The following is a 17,957-nucleotide window of genomic DNA, read 5'->3' as shown; positions in this document are numbered from 1 at the left end:
AGTACCCTTTGGTATGTAGTTTCAGGATGGTTGAGTATGACAGCCACATCTTAATATTTCTTGGGAGGAGGAGAAGCCATAACTCTTACATGAATGAATATGGTATCTGGTTCTTATATTCCATATGGCCCTGAGGCAGGCCCATGGGTTTCTTCCTGTATAGTTTGGCAGTCTGCTGCCTATTACTACTTGTTTGCATTCAGTGCTTCTGATCTCCAATTTAACTTTTTGTAGCAAAAGATCGGTGGCAGCTGGAGTTAAGTGATATTTCAGATATTCCTTTTTTTTTTTCCCTTTCAAAGTAAGGAAAATATTGCCATGTATATAAGGTATAACTTCCAGCAGACAAATGTTATTGGTACTCTCTATGTCTACTGCCTTTCAGACTCTTTGCCAAGAACTGGAAGCAAAATTTTATGAAGGGACTTTCAACTGGGAAAATGTAAAGCAACATGATGCAGCAAGTCTTTTAAAATTCTTCATCCGTGAACTGCCTCAGCCACTCCTAACTGTAGAATATCTCAAAGCTTTCCAAGATGTACAGAGTGAGTAGTGTCCTTTCTGTCTCAGTTGCAAAGAAGTGATACCAGTGCAGAGAAGTGCTTTGCTATAACAGCATTTTCATTAATATTCTGTGAAACCAAAAAAGAACAAATAGGACTTCTCATCAAAAAAGATGGGTACATTTTTGCTAATGTACAAATACCATTTTTCATGAAACATCTACTTTGGTAGTTTACACATAAAAGCACACTGTCATTTTCTGATATGCTTCTAATAGTCTTTAGAACTATTATAGATGAGTTATAAGAAAATTATTTAACAATATTTGTTTCAAAACAATATTTGTTTCAAAAGAAAACAATAGCAAAGATACAATAGTTCTGCAGAAAATCCAACAAACGGTAGTTTATACTGTTTAACATAGTCATGGAGGATATTTTATCCATTTTAAACAGGAAAAGCTAGACCAGAATTGTCAGAACTGCTGGTCATCCTTGATCCCTTGAGATCAGTAAGTTCCTGTGAAAATGTCCTCCTTGCCAACTGGTCACTAAGACAGTAAGCATACTGGTTGTAATAGAAAGAAAGCAGCTTTGTGGAGTGATGATCCACAGACGTTAGCTCTCCAGCCAACACAGGAGTGTTGGTTTGAGACAAATCTTTTCCTGTCTTCTTGTAAGCTGAATGATGGCTCATTTCTAAGGGTACTTTCAGGGAATTCCTGTAGACAGGCAGTCAATCTTAACTGTTGGCTGTTTCACTCTCCAGTATGAGAGCTCTTTTCAAGGTCACAGGCCATTCAGTTGATGTGCATAGGAGCTGGAGCTTAAGCCTGTTACATAGTGGTGTTGATTTTGCAGCGATGAGCAGCAAATTAAAGCAGGCCAGAATGTTTTCAAGTGATGCTGGCAGCTAACAGCTCCTCAAGGTTGTTCCACTTAGCAGATACTGATTGGAGCCAGGGTGGTTTCTGCTTGCCACTCCTGAGCTGTCTGAAGGCTTATGTGGTTTTACTTATCCAGAAAATACTTAGGTAACAGGATGCAACATACATGGAGCCAAAGGATATGATATAAACCAGACATAACACTTCATAGCCTACTATTGTTTAAATTGTCTGCCCATTGTGTGCATGCAGTGAGATTAGGTGTTAGAGAAAAAGGGCCATCTTTGTGACAGTAAACAGAATTTTTCAAGAGTGTGTTTAATTAGTGTGGTTAGACTTTTAATATTTAAATGACTTAATTTAAACAACCTAGCTTGTTAATTTAAATAACTTAAAGAACTAAAAGTAAAACGTTATTTAGGTAAACAGATGGAAAACCATGATTTAAGTAATGAATTTTAATTGTTTTGCAGTTGTGTTTTTACTTAATTTCCAAATAAAAGGTTGGTTCTTATTGCTTTTTGAGCATTGTGGCATGGGGTTTTGGAACTAAATTTAATCCTCGCTTTTATTGTATGTCTTTCTAAGCACACAGGTACACTGTTGTCACTGCTTGTATGTTTTAAATGACTATATAATTTGCCACTAATTTATTCATATCCCTACTTTTTATTATGGTAGAAAGTAGTCAGCAAGCTGTTTTTTGTTTCATAGATGAACTTTTTGTTGGCTGTATCTCCCAAACAGTTTTGGAAGAAATGTATTTGAAATAGCAGTTCAGTTGGAATCCCATTAGAATACACAAAAACAGCCCTGTTGAGCTTTGAAATAGTGTAATAAAACTCGGTCGGGTGCAGGTACCCCCTTCTTCACCTGCGTTATGTATGGCTTGATTGTTAGGAATCTGCTGAGAAGACTTGCAAGAGCACTTTCCCAAAGGCATGACAGGAGGAAGTTTATCACAACAACAAACCTAAGAGAGCTGGGACTTTCCACTGCTCCACACCGGCAGGATTTAGAAACCCTCCTAGGGAGGAGGCAGAGAAATTGGGGGATGCACTCATCCAGCATCTTGGCTGAATGACTCACCACCTAGCAGTTGGGTAGATGGCAGAAGCAATGGTATTCTTCTTTACTTAAAGCTTGCCACGTTTAGTATGACATTTACTGCTGCAGATATGTATTAAGCTTCTCTGCTATTGTCTTTATTCCACTGGTTTGCCACTGCAGCTGCTGCTGCTCATGTTACTGGAGACCTGCCTTACTCAGCAACCCGTGGTATTCCTTTTGCGGGGGTGACCTGGGAGACAGTGCAACTGTTTAGGCAGTCAGACAAACTGTGACAGCAATTTTAAAGATACCCTGTTGTATGCTGGGGCACAGGCTTGAAAAGGGAGGAACCATTAGCTGACTAGTTTTACTTCATAATGCTGCAAAATAAAGAATCACAAGGTGTCTAAAAAGGACTGCCAGAAGATTTTTGAGTCATACAGCAACTGAATCATATGAGACCATTTGGAAATGAGTATCAGGAAAGAAGGATCTGCCAGTCCTTTGTCATACTATCACAACAAGCCATATGTATGCGTTCAGCATTTTACAAGAGGTTTCCACTTTAAAATCATGCTGTTTGACAAATTGACAAATGATAATTTTAAAATGTTCATGTACTTCAATGGCAGATCTTCCAACGAAGAAACAACAGCTGCAAGCTTTGAATCTTTTGGTTATCCTTCTACCTGAAGCAAACAGAGACACTCTGAAGGTTAGAATTGCTAATGCTTTTTTCCTGCACTTTTGTCTGTTTCTGTGAACCCACTATGCACTATGACAAACAGTGTTGTCTTTTAGCATCCTTCTTTTGAGTTCAAAGTTAATGCTGGAATTAATGATTCTTTCTTTCTTTCTTTTTCTTTTTTTTTTTTTAATTTTATTTCTCAGAACTTTAAAAAACAAAACAAACAACAACAACAACAACAAAAAAACAACCCATGACTTAGGACCCTAATTTCTCCCAAATGACTTTAAAAGTATGATTTGAAATTTTTCCAGATTGCAATAATCATCTCACAGTGAATGACTTCTTCTCTTACAAGTTTTTTCCTTATTTTAGCAGCAGCAGTTATTATTTGCAATGCAAAAAAGAAAGAAAGAAAAAAAAGGATTATAATACTATGGCTGAACATTTGCATTTTATGAAATAGGTTTAGCTCTTTTGTTTCATTCTTCACTTTTGCCCATGTTGTGTGTTTCAACCCAATAAGCAAGAAACTTACACTTCCTATTGATACTTGCAGCACATCACTCTTGGAAACATCCAATTTGGGCTTGTCCTTTTGTAGCAAAGCCAGCCATCTTTTTCAGAATGTGCTTACTATTTTGCTACAATGAAAAATGAATTTGCAGGATTTGTATGGAATGCAGAGTATCTTCTACTATAGCCAAAAAAACCCTATTAGTTCTTATTGTTTAAACATAGCTTCCTTTTTGAGTTATTTACTGTGAGGAAGCACTCAGGAGGGTTCCTGGCTTGGGTTACAAATATCTGGAACCGAATTAATTGAAGACTGATGGTTTGTAACTGGCTACCTCTCATTCACAATGCAGTGCGGTTTACTCATGAGTTGTGTACCTCACTGAACTATCTATTCCATGTTTCCATGACAGCTGGCATTATTGTGTTCACTTTCTATTTAAGAAAAGCCAATAGTAATGTTTTCAAAAGTATCTGTGTGATGATACTTATGCACCTACATAAGCAGTCTTACTCTACAGGGCTTCAAAGTCACTTGAATATTTTTGAAAAATGTTATCCACAAAATTAACAAGAATTATTTACTTCATTACTTAAAGAAAACTTGCATTGCAGTCTTGTGAAGGAGCATATCCACATTTCTTATTCTAATTGCTTTAATGTAGTTTTATAAGGTATAAATAGATTTTTCCAAGAATGTGTAGCATCATGTTTCATTCTGGCTTTTTCTTGTGCAAAGCTGAGCTTTAAGTTCTGCTGTAATTTCAGGTACTGCTTGAATTCCTCCAGAGGGTAATTGATCATCGAGACAAAAATAAAATGACGCTAAACAATGTTGCAATGGTGATGGCCCCAAACCTTTTCACATTTCATGGGTTTGGCTCAAAGACTATTGAGCAAAGCGAGTTTGTTATGGCAGCTGGAACAGCAAATGTCATGCGCTTTATGATTCAGCACCAAAAACTCCTCTGGACAGTAAGTGTACTCCTAAGGGGGGAAAAAATACATAAATTTCACAAACAAGGCATCTGAACAAAGAAGTAAAGTGAACTTATTTCCATGATTTAAAGAAAGATCAGCCCCATCCAGCTGGGGCCTTGCTCATAGGTAGCAAGATAGGAGTGTAACAGAATCATATTTACATATTGTGGTGGAGTTAAGGTCTGATGGTCAGAGTTTTAGTATTCAGTATAAGTGAACTCAAAAATAAGTCCTTGGGGAATCCTTGTATTTGGCCTATTGGTAGGCATTGTTACAAGGAATTTATTCTTTTCTGCTTAGAGATATTCATAGCACACATGGTGTTTTAGTCCATTTCTCTTTTGGGCCAGACTTTGTATTATATAAAACATGCTTTAATAAAAACATGAACTTGTGTCATGGTTCTCAAGCAAAGCTCTCACTTAGACAGACTGGAGAACTTCAAGCTTTGCTGTCCATCAGGAACTTTAAACAATCTTGTCTTTTGCTGCAAATGTGGAATAGTTACTACCGCCATGGCACAATGTAAAATGTGCTGAATGTTTTTTTTTTTTTTTCCTAAGGAGAGTAAAAACACTATGATTCTAACTCTCTTCCTCTGAGAGCTTATTGAATTGAATATAATATCACTAGCGTAGCGTTTTTTAAATTGTTTCACAGCTTTGTATTATTTGAATCTAATTTCTACTAGAAATAGATATTTTTTTTTCCAGTTCTACTTAACAATCTGTAAATTTACAATGTTTGATAAGTTATGGAAGTGATGTATATACCTTACTATCTATATTCATCTAGATTCCCAAGTTTCTTGTTAACCAAGTGAGAAAACAAAATGCCGAAAGCCAAAAGAAGGAGAAAAAAGACAAAGCTATGAAGAAACTTCTGAAAAAGATGGCTTATGACCGTGAAAAGCATGAGAAACAGGACAAGGTCCCTAACGATGTAAGGAAACATATCTGAAATACTATATTAATAAGATTACCATCTCTAGTGAAAAAGAGGCTATAGCTGAGAGAATATCTGCATTTATTTATCACAGAGTTTCAATAAATAGCAGGTTAATATATGGGTTTCATAGTTATGGGTTACCAGCATGGCATATTTGGAAGGTTGGGCTGTTTATTTTTTCTCCCTATTTTTCAAAATATTTCTATTTCTATTTTTTTAATTTCTATTTTTTCTTTATTTTTTCTTTATTATTTTTATTTTTTTCCTATTTCTAATATTTCTATTTGAAAAATGATAATCCCATAGATCGTTTCAATTTGGGCATCTGAAACAGTAGTAGGTTAGGTCAGTATTTATAGAGAGAACAAGTGTTGTGACACTTGTTATTGTACCAAGGTTTAGATGCATTTCTGTCTAACGGAACTCTGTGTGTTTACTTAAAAACAAAACAAAACGCAAACTCTCTACAAGGTTGCAGTATTTCATATTTAACAGTGTTTGGAAACTAAGCTGGTATTTAATTCTCACGCCCATAGGAGCTCCCACACCACTGAGCTCTGTCTCAGTGAATTTAAGTATTCCTGGTAATGTGAAGCATGCTAGAGCATGCACAGCTGCTATCCCCTTCTCCTCTCCTTCTATCCCCCTCAAAATAAAACCAACAAGCAAAACCAAACAAAACCACTACCAACAACAAAAGACAATACAAATGTGAAAACTGATAAACTGCTTCTTAATTAGCTATTGTCCAAGTGTCCACTCCCAACTTACCCATGTGAATACAACCTTTAGTTCAGTAAGTGACTACTGCTATGCTCATCAATGATGTCAAGGCATGTACACATTATGAACAAGAGTTCATAACTCTTGAAAAAATACAAAAAAAGTTCCTTGGCAATATAGTGTCATTATTTTCCTTTACTTCAGAAGTATTTTAATTGAGCTCCTCCCACTGACTTTTCAAAAATATATCTCATGCTTCTTGAAATTGCTTATTATTTACAATCTTAATGAAGTTAATAATTACAATTGATAAAGCTTATTAGACTATACAGAATAGCATCTAAATTATAATGCATTTGAAATACGTTTTTCCAATATTTTAAATACAGATAGAATCAAGTATATGTGACCCCATAACATACGGAATACTTACTGTATTAAGGTGCTACAAAAGTACTGTTTTATGGGTTGAGGTCATATTGAAGATTCCGGTGAATTAGAGACATCTTGTGGTAGCTTGTAAAAATGCATTGGTCAGAATCTCATCAAGCATGTGCATGGCAAACTCTTATTAAAAAAAAAAAAAAAAAGGGGGTTGTCATATTCTGCTAAAAGCAGTTTGTTAACATCATATTAAGATAAAAAATAGAATATGGTGAATATATTGTAATATCTGCCGGATCTGCCTGGTTTGATCCTATAAGCATACTTTTTCTTTTTTTTTTTTTTTTTTTTTTTAACCTGAAAAAAGATGGATCCTTATTTGCAGCCAACATCTGCTAGAACCATATACCTATATCCTGTCTATACCTAAATAAGGTTCCTTTTGTATGCATTATTTGACACATCGTTAATTGTCCGAAATGAATTAATTCCTTGGGTGATACCTAGGCATATTTTCATATTTACTTGAATATATTTGAAGGAATCTATACACAGAATCTGATATTATCTACAATTTTAAAATAAAGCTAATTAAATATTGACATTTGTTTTATACTGTCTAATAAAAAGAGGATTCTTTGAATACAATTCAGTTGAATTAACATGAGCTGACACTTAAAGAAATGCTGCCATCCCCTGTTCAACATGGAAATAACAGCAAATACACTGAAATAGGCAAGTGCCTTTGCAATCCTCAGAGGATTTTTTATAATTCAGTGCTGTTGATTTTTCTAGTAAAATATGCCTTTTTAATCCACTAGAGAGCTAAGACTGGAATGTCATGTAATACTTACCCAAACTTCATCCCCAAACATAAATGTAAAGTTGCTTTTAAAGAATTTTCTTTAAGCCCTAGAAATCTCTGGGGATTCACTGCAAAATTAAATGGTAGATTTTTTGTGAAATCCTTCATTCTTATTCAAAGCATTCCATAACTTGGGTGCCTGAGAACAAGTACTCTTAAAATCGTATTCCCAAATATGAAATGGCTTCATTCTAAATGACTTTTATACATTTTTCCATATAGCTAAAATTAACTCAGTTCTTTAAGAAAACAAAACACACTTTTTTTTTTTCTTTTCTTTTTTTTTTTTTTTTCAATTTGAATTGACTTAATTTGAAATTGAGGTGATCTAACTGTGCAGTTTGTGAACTGAACTCCACTCTTAGTTGGCAAGTGAGGTACTTAAACTTTTGGTGAATCACCGCTCTGGAGAAAGCTGTTTGTAACTTTTAGAAGTTAATCATCCTGCTTGCAGCTGAATAAAAACTAAGTGAAAGTTGCTATTTTCTACCACATGTTATGGTACCACATGTAGTTAAAACATATACAACCAGAGCTTGTGTCACTTCCATAATGTTCAGAAATATCACAGTATCAGCATTCTCAATGACAATCAGCTCACTTGTTAATCTGCATAAAGGATAAAATTTCATCTCATCTCTGATGAGGCCTTTCACTCAATGACATTTCTTCTTTTAAGACAGAGGTTAAACAGAAATTATTGTGCAAGGGGAGCAGATTTGGGGCAAAATCTCTGTACAGCAGGAAGAGCAGTTAATGGGGCTCATGAAGGCTGATTGCTTTTTAGAGCACCTACACATACAGCTCTACAGCCCATGTTTGTGTTAGGGAGCAAGTCTTTATGTTGCTGTTGGTGTGCGTTGTGCCCAAAGCCAGGCAAAGAAAGATGCTCTCAGGACTAGGTATTTAACTATTAGCATAGCCAGATTTATACCATCTGGCACTATATTCCTGTCATTATTGTTCCAAAATAGCAGTCGTGTTGGTGGCACAATGCGATGGTACTGGGTGTCACTAATACAGGTTAGAAAAACCAATGTGTCCTATAGCCATTCCGTTTGTATAACATGTTTGAATTTTCACAGTATAAATTTATTGACTCTTGCTGAATTTGTTGTCCACTGTAATTCCAGATTGTTAACTAAAAATATAGGTTCCTGCTAATCCATGTCCCATTAGACAAACTAACACAGAATTGTGTACTAAAATGAAAAAAATTTACCACGCTGAATTTCATGAAAGACCAGTTATTAAATAACCTTTGCATCCTTGAAAGTTTCCTTTCCTTTTGCCAGAAAGTATGATCCCAACAGTTTGAAAAAATGGTAAAAGATGTTTAAACAGGAGTTAGCTTTCTAGTGAATAGCTACAGCCATTATTTCAATAGGTGGAGGCCTCAAAGATAGATACAGGGAATTGCTTTTTGAGATCAGCTGCAGCCTGATGAATCTTTGATTGCATGTTTACTATGAAATTCTCAGTTTGCTAATTCTTAATGGTTTAGACATAAATAAACATAAATAGACATTATTATGTCCATTATTTTTAAAATTGATAATAAAAGGACCAGATACAGAAGGATTGTCTGGTTAAAATTACTTACCATAGCAAATCACCTATGTATGTTAATGAGCCTTTCTCAAGCTGTGCTGTGAAGCTGTGCTTCTGATTCTGATCACAGTTACACTTGTTGTCTATTAGTCTAGTTCAGATGGTTTCAGAGAAACTATTCTAGATTCCTAGGTGCCCAGATTTGTTCGTTGATTTTGGAAGAAGAAATGTTCAGCCTTAAAATTGCAGTAAACAGTGGGGAAAAAAAAAAGAAGGGAATGGACTGTCATAATCAACCTTGGCTACTGATAGTTTTACATTTCTTTTCCTATCAAAATGAATACATTCTGGTAAATGGTAATACGAATAGAAAAATTACCTTAAGATTTTCAGGAACAGAAATTAGGACCTTATTCACAACTAAATTATGCCTTCTGTGATTTCAATTGCATGTACTGTAAGTTGAACCGAAAAAACATCCTTTGGAGCCCTCTTTCTCTGTAAGTAATATGACTGATATTCATCATCAAGGATTTCTGAGTAGAAATAAAATACAAATCCATTATGTAGTCATACCTGCAGGTTGGCTATCAGAATGTATTCTGGAGAATAAAAAAGTAGAGATAAAAAGCTGCTGTAGTGAATACTTGTGTTAAAAGGAAACGATACTTCCTGAAAAGAGGAATCATTTAAAGTAGAATGACCCATGAATACTTTGTGATTTTTTTTTTCCTCCATGAAGATCAGTTTAAATGAAAATGGAAAGGTTTCTCGTGGAAGTTTTCATAGGGGTGGTATGGAAGAGTTGCCTGGCATTCATGCCTACAGCAAGTCTTTTCCATATCAATCTTATGCGCTTCTTATCATACCTAAGAGTGTTCTTAATAGAGTGGTATTTGTTATTGTTATTCTTAACATATTTGAAAAATAATTAAATACTACTGTTCTTTTTTTTTTTTTCTAAAGTTTTTCTTGCTGTTAAAAAGAGATTTGAAGTTCTGATGTAATTTACTGAATTTCTGTGTAGTTCTCATATTTCTGCAGCGAAGTGCAGTAGACAGTAGTGGAGTGCACTTACAGAGCACTGTACTGTTACTTATTCCATACTGTATTTCGAGAAACTCATCAAAGCCAGCTGCTAGCAGCTTTGTTCCAACACCATTATTGCTTTACAGGCTGATGTTCCTCAGGGAGTGATACGGGTGCAAGCGCCTCATCTTTCGAAAGTTTCCATGGCAATACAGCTGACAGAAGAACTGAAAGCCAGTGATATAGTAGCCAGGTTTCTCAGCCAGAAAAGGTACAAACATATTTTTATTTTCTTAACTTATCAGGAAAAGTGGATTTTCATATTTTCTATCAAGGAAAAAAGTCTTAAAACACTTTGAATCCAAATGAGTTCATGAATCTTAGGGTCAAATCTATCCTGTTAGAATACATGCGTGAGGAATTAACCTAGTGTTTCTAATACCACTAAAACTCATGAAGCCTTCAGGAATGCATGAGTGCTATTAATAGAAGATTAACTGCTATTTAGTCTGATGGGTAAGGAATACGTTTGTAACGTTCTGGAAGTAGGAAGGATCTCCAAAAGGTAAGTCAGAGAAAGAAATGAGAAAAAGAGAAATAAAGCATTTAATTAAAAATCCATTTATATATAACTGTATTATAGGTTTTGGAATATAAATATGTGAAAATGTTGCTTGTGCATTTATTTAAAGGAAAGCTACATTTGAGTCATCCAAATCCATTTAGAAAGGGAAAAGTTTTAATCAAGCTTTTACATCTACTATATACACATATATATATATATATATGGGCATAGTAAGAAATCAGAATAGACTTAACATCAAAGAATTAACACACGTGCATCATATATAACTATTCATGCTAAAGGAATAACATGATGCTCTGGTTGAGATCAATAAGCCACTTTTTCCTAAATGCTGTTTACAGGGGCTTAAACTTTTGACAGAAAGCTATTTTCTGGCTGCACCAAAGCATATTTTATTACAGTTAAGCAGTGAGAAAAATAAAATCTCTTGATAATTTGGGGACTTTATTCTTCCACTGTCTGTTTTTTTACTACTTTTAGTTGCATCAAAATTATAAACAGCAAGAATGTGGTTTCCCCTACCCAACCACTTGGCTTTTTCAGAAATGTGAAGTGTGTAAGGGGAGTACTTATTTTTTCAGCAGCAGTGAAAGAAAAATTAGAGGGTAAATATCGGGCTGCTTGCTAATAACAATGGAATGCTTTTCTAAAATCCACAGTTTCTTCATGCCTATCTTGTTATGCCTTTTCTGTAGTTTATTGCTCACTTGCAGGACTATTCATTTGCACTGGCATGCATGGGTATTCTTGTTCACTTACTGTATCACGAAATGAGTATAAACACAAAGGGTTTACAACTGGTCCACTGCTAATCTTAATTAGCATAACTTCTCCCAGACGTGTCTCAGTGGTTGGTGCACAAGCTCTTTTGCAATACAGTTAATCAGTGTTTTCTGTTTCTGACAGTGGAAATGTTCAAACACTCAAGAAAGAAGAGGTCTTTCTTTATGAAATAGGAGGAAATATTGGTAAGGATGGCTTCTGAACAACTTCTCTTGCTATAATAAGATTGCTTGGCGCTTTGTCCGTGCACTTCACTGAGTGATTGCATTTATTCACATCCCTAATTCTCCCTGACACTGAGACAGAAAGTTAACCTTGGGGAGAAGGAAGCAGAAAAGGTGATATGATCATCATATTAGTAGTACATTATTATCTCTCCTAGAGGAAGATGGCTGCTGTTACAGGTGTTCCTGGTACATATGTACAATGAAGAAGCATAAAAAGGTTGAATAGAAAGGTGCTTGAAGTTCATCTTCTTCATCTCTTTGTATTGAGGCGTAATAAATGAACTTACAGCCCTTTAAGCTCTGCATTAGAGTTTTGCTTGCAGGTTCCTACAGGGAAATAACCACTGAAACAGAAAAGTGACCTAGTGATGAAGGACAGTTAGTCTATCCTGCTCTGTGTAACCATTGATTAAAGCAAATAGCAGATCAGCAAGGTTAAGTCCAAAGGATGATTTTGAAAGCAGTTCTAAAATTTCCTTTGATGAATGCAAAAGTACTTTTACACTAGGAATCAGTTCCCAATCACAGTATTTTTCTTATACTGAGAAAACAAACCAAAAAAAAACTAGAAAACACTTCTGTACTGAACTTCTGTATTGTATTGAACATCTTACATTTGCTTTTTCCTTTTGAAGCATGGCCTTTTATACTTTATTTGAAGCTTTAAAATTCCATGAATACCCAGTACTTTTGTACTCTGCAATTTAAAATCCTGTATATAATTGCTGTTTTTAGCGTTCTTCCCTTTTATCTTTCTACTACTTTAAATCAGTTTTTCTAAACTGAAAAAATTAAATTTAAATAAAAAATAACACTTTCTTACTTTCCCTACAGAAGATATGTTTTAGTGTTTTTACAAAGTCTGAAGGCAAAAAATAAGTTACTAAGATATGCGGATGCCAGATGAACATATTATCTGCTCTCTTGCATATCCAGTATGTATGCACATTTGCCGTGCCTGTTAAACAGCTTGTGCTCCCAGATGTACAACTGTTTTAAAGGAGGGGACTATCTCTTTTATTACATAGAGGTGTTACTGTTTTAGAAAAAGTTTTTGCAACAGAACTCCTGTGAAACGGGAACAAGCTAGTATCACTTAAACATGTGACGGAAACTATACGTCTCTCTTGGAGCAAATATGTGGCCGGTTGTAGATTTATTTATTTATTTTTATTATGGAGTCGGTTAGAAAGTTTAGATGCTTCCTTGGTCTGAATGACTTATTAACAGACAATTTTAACTTTAATCACCTCTTACAAATGCTAGTCTTTATTAATGCTCTCAGCTGAGATAAGAGAAGCTCCCTGATTTTTACCTGCTGTACAGGTAAAAGCAGCTGTCCTGATCTTCTGTTTCTTTTCTTCTGCCCAATGGGACTGACTCATGCACAGGGAGCCGAAATGGGAGAAGACTTGACAGGCTCATAATACACTTCTGTGCTTCCACTCATAATTACAACATGAGCAATGCTGCCATCCTTTCCCCTAGCAGATGGGGCTGGTGAATTCTCCGGACTTTATTTTTTTTGAGTACTCAGTACACTGTAAGGCTTCCAGGCACTGCGCAGAACTTCTGCTATTGCTTTGTGACCAGGAATGAATACAGAAATGATAACTCACTGTCCCTGTGCTCCCATTGAGGGGCTGGTCCAGAAACATGGGTGATACATGGCACACAGGTTGGGATAAAAATGCCAGAGGAAGGACAGGACCTGGCATTGAGAGGGGGTGGAGAGAGCAGAGGGAGCCTACTCAAGCAGGGAGTCTTGCTGGCTTGCCTGCAGTGAGCAGGGTGTCCGGACAGCTGGCAGGCAGACCTGGCTGCAGTGTAGCACCTCTGCTTGCCTCCTGCTTTAGGAGAACATATTTCAAAAACGTCTGGCTGGCACATTAAAGAGGTTGCGAGCCATTTAGCCCAACCGCTTGCACGGCAGAGTAGAAGAGGAGCTGTGATGCACATCTGCAAATGCATGAGATGATGCTTTGCCTGTGGGGTAATGGGGGGAGTAAGCAGATCTTGCTGGATCAGCATATGGTATTTTCGTCATAGCTACTCGACATAAATTAATTGCTTGTAGTGCACCAAAACCATTGTCCTGCTTTTCCCTCCTTTGATAGTAACCATTGCAAGTGCTATCCAGAAGTACTAACCAAGACGAGCAGGATGGGGAGTAATGCCTTCTTAGCAAGGACAAACCTTGCTCAAACTTTCTATTTCAGAAAGGGAGAATAACCTGAAATTTAGTGGGCTTCCATGCAAATTTGAATTAACCACAAGAGAACCAGGACCCTGCTTTCTTTTTTTAAAACCTTCACACAGGGGAGCTCCCATGCACCTGGTCTGCATGAAGAATCAGACACAGTGCCACAAGTTGAACTTCCTACAGCTTCCCCAAGCTGTAGGAAGTTCGTCCCTGCTTTCTTTCCTCCCTCCTTCCCTCCATCTCTGCTCCACTTCTTCCCCTAGACATGGGAAGGATAAGAGCGCTTCTAGGCTTTAGCTGTGTTGTCCATTGTTAAATACCACAGAGGTAGCTTAAAAAACTAAGTGGATCACAGCAGCAACTTTGAAAATAATTTCATGTTGTTGTTGTTGTTGATACTAATGTAACCACACACCTTTTTTTTTTTTTTTTTCTTCTTCCTAGGGGAACGTTGCCTTGATGATGATACCTACATGAAGGACCTATACCAGCTCAACCCAAATGCTGAGTGGGTTATAAAACCTAAGCAGAGTTAAGCTCACAACAAATGGTAAAAGAACAAACAACCTGTGGACTTTTAATGCTGAATGTTTCAAAGGGATAGCTTGTCCTTTCGACATTCAGCTGTATTATATGTATTAATAGAAAACTACCTTGTTTAAAAAAATAAGGTGGTGGAAACCCAACAGTGATTACCAGTAAATTTTCACTTTTACTTACAGCAAAATATCAGAGATAACAAATGAGTGGGAAAACTGTGTTATGAGAATAAGTCAGTTAAATATTTTAATGGCACTAATCTACCTTGATGATACGCCCATCTGGTAGGCTTTGTTTCGGAAGAATTTATTTTTCAAACAGATGCTTAACCTCTTTATATTAGAGATTTACAATCTGTTTGTGTAGAAGTGTGTGTTCATGTAGGTTTTTGCAGTGTTATTACACTGGAGAACCAAATCCTGATCAGCACTTCTGGATGGTACAGTATTAAAAATATTTAAAACTGTTTCCCAAGTAAGTGTGAAATTCACAGGAAAAACCTGCAACACAATATATTTCGTCTTTGGAAATCCTAATTTTTTCACTTTCTAAATGAAAAAAAAAACCTATTTGGAAAAAAACAACAACAACAATGACTGTGAAAATGCTTTCTATGCAGCTTTTTTGCTAGATATTTTAAATATTTTTTATTCTTATTCTGGTTGATTGTATTCTTGATACTATTTTTTTAATAGGACCATATGACAAGGTGAGTAATTTTGAAGCTCACCACTCCTGGCAGTGTCCTTTCTGGAATATTGTCATCTACTAGAAAGACCTCTAGGTTTTTCAGCAGTGATAATGCAGACATGTTGCATAAACTGATTCCAGGTTTTTAGGACATCTGATAGAATGCAGAGCATTTTGTGAACTGCCAAAACCTGCCAATTACTAGCACAATAAAAACTTTCAGGATTAATAAAATAAAATAGCTGTGGAGAGAAACTGTAGGCTTGGTTTCATAGCTAGCAAACCACCAACCTTTCACTCAAAATAAGTGTAAAGGTCTGCTGTGGAGTTTATGTAGGCTTTTTGGATGTTATCTACCATCTGGGCTATCATAGATTAGGCTAGAAATCAAGTCCTGATTTCCTTGACTGATACTGTCTAAACCACTTAAAAATTAATAATCCAACAATGAACAATTGCAAATCCTTCTCTTTGCAAGGGAAAGACTGAAAGCTCCCTGTGGAATTCGCTGATAATGAATTATAGACTGACATGGCTTATTGCAGCACGAAGAGCTGTGGACTGTAGCTTCAGAGCGCAGGTCCCACAGCAATGCTTTGGGCTCACTAACCTGTGTACCGCTTTACAATTTATTTGAAAACTAGCTCACCAGTGCTTAAGTGCTCATACCTGTGTGCTGACTACCTGAAGTAACTACTGTGAAATTATAGCTTAGGAGCTAAGTATTTTCTTTCAATGCACACACGATTATATTGACCTCTTAGGGAATATTCTACATACAATCAAGGACTGGATTACATTTTTTTTTTTTGACTTGATCAAAGCTGATTAAAGGAATCAAGGGCCTTTCTGCTGAGCTTTGGATATGGGCCCTGTGCTGTTCCCAAAACAACCACTGGAACTCTCCATTTTCTGTACAAGCAGTGAAAGAAAACTCTGAAAGGTCATCAAAAAATCAGGCACCTACTGATTAGTTATCCACAGCGTACGAACAATTTGAGGGGTGTAAGTATTTATTGTTTTTTAACAGCTGTCTTGATAGGGAGAGCATGTAGGGAAGGATTCTCAACTGCAGGGTGAATGAAATGCGAAATTGTTCTAATGTGGTTGTACTGCCCCTGCTGCTCCATCTTGTCGGGCACCCCTACATGCTGTTGCACTGTGCCATTATGGGCAAACCCCGTGAAACAAATAGTTTTTGTCAATAGAACAAAACACACTCGCTGTCCTTTGAACGTAAGGGACAGAGAAACGGTGAAATACTTAGGTAAATATTTATGAATCTAATGTAATAAATAGAAGATGTTTTGTCATGTAATACAAAAATGATGTGTGTTCTTTATAGTTCTGTAAAAGATTGCTTGCTACTGCAGTGCTAGCTGTTATTTTAAGCAGGAGCAAAGTGCAGAGGATAGAACAGCTGTACAGTTTCAGCGTAAAATTACAACCACCCTCTGGCTATGATCTTTTAAATAACTTTGTTTCTGGTTTAGTGCCATTATCTTTTTTAATTTAAAAAGCTCTTTTATAATTAAATATGTTTTTTTTTCTGAATTCTCTTCTCATTTATTGTGTTAGCATGCAAAACACAAACGACACCAAGCGGCGGTTGCTTTGTAATTTCACAGTTTACATCTTTGCAGGTAGTTTTGTAGTTTTGTGTGTGAAGAGAGAGCCTGCTCGGTATGTTAACAGCAGCCTCACAGCCCCAGGGGTGAAGGCCGCAGCAGGCCATGCAGGCTGCCCAGCACCCTGAGGTAACACCTTGAGAGGCAAGGGACCAGCTGCCTGCTGGGTGCCCACTGAAACCTTTGTCTCTCTACCCCTCAGCACCCAAGAATTAAGTGCCACCAGCCCCCAGCTGCCTGCCACCTCCATGGCTTCTGGGCTGCCCTTCTCCGAGACCTCCAGAGGCCACCTGGGCACCCTGCTCAGGGCGGCCCAGCTGGAGCAGGGGCCTCAGTGGTCCCCTCTGATGCCATCTACCCGGTGTTTCTGGAAAGCTTCAATAAAACACACACATTTAGTAAGCATTTAAGAGTTAAATTGCAGCAGAAATCTAACTTGGTGAGAGATTTGCTGAGTGATTTCCTCTAATGCACGTAAATATATCTAAGGATTAGATCTCTGTTGTACTTCTATTTCTGAAAGGTTGCAGCCACGCAAAAAGAATGAAATGTGTATTGCACTAATTTTATAGCAGTGTTCACAATATTTTTTTTTTTATGTAGAGAAATGCTTATAGGATCTTAAAACCATTATTTGTGTTTGCACACAGACTGCATCTGAGACAGGTAAGTACTTCTCATCTCCATTTAGCAGATGGGAAAACTGTTCATAAATGGCTTGCCTGCAGCCAGAAGGGGCGAAATCAATCTGATTTGTAGAAACCGAATATAATCCTCCAAAAACTGTTTTAAAAATCTGCTGTATCGCCAATAATGGGACTTAAGCAATCACGAATCTGACTTCAGGGGACTGTTTTAATAAATACAATACTGTGGTTTTTAGCCTGGTTTCCAAAGGAAAGGTGTCTGGGGTAATCTCACTGCCTGTGTGTGTCTTCCCCTAATTACTTTTGAATCTGCTGGCAGACTTCAATCATTTTTGGCAAAGGGAGTGGGGGAAGGGAATGTCTCAAAAATAATTAAATTTCTACAAGCTTCATAAAACGAGGCAACTGGAAGGAAGACAGAGGCAAGACAAGTCCTTTGATCAAAGGAAGGATGACAGCATAAATTCAACCTTTATTTAAGCACTGGAACAGAGGCAGGAGAGTGGACGTGTGGGTGCTCTGACTGTG

The 17,957-nt window shown here is 36.7% G+C and overlaps 1 protein-coding gene across 2 annotated transcripts in view; it reads left to right on the top strand.

Moving 5' to 3' along the window:
- Positions 1–16,697, top strand: part of ARHGAP18 (Rho GTPase activating protein 18) — a 63,892-nt gene extending 47,195 nt beyond the window's left edge. For both annotated transcript variants that reach the window (XM_082755883.1, XM_082755884.1), the window contains exons 9-15: positions 386–545; positions 3,073–3,155; positions 4,413–4,619; positions 5,421–5,567; positions 10,272–10,396; positions 11,618–11,679; positions 14,369–16,697. In XM_082755883.1, the coding sequence (XP_082612009.1) occupies positions 386–545; positions 3,073–3,155; positions 4,413–4,619; positions 5,421–5,567; positions 10,272–10,396; positions 11,618–11,679; positions 14,369–14,460 (876 nt within the window). In that variant the 3' untranslated portion in view covers positions 14,461–16,697. The remainder of the gene's footprint in view (positions 1–385; positions 546–3,072; positions 3,156–4,412; positions 4,620–5,420; positions 5,568–10,271; positions 10,397–11,617; positions 11,680–14,368) is intronic.
- The last annotated feature ends 1,260 nt before the right edge of the window (positions 16,698–17,957 follow it).

Source organism: Aythya marila, assembly GCF_965140915.1.
Source record: "Aythya marila genome assembly, chromosome: 3".
NCBI lineage: Eukaryota > Metazoa > Chordata > Aves > Anseriformes > Anatidae > Aythya > Aythya marila.
The sequence above is the reverse complement of the archived record's forward strand: the minus strand, read 5'-3'. Positions and strand labels throughout refer to the sequence as shown.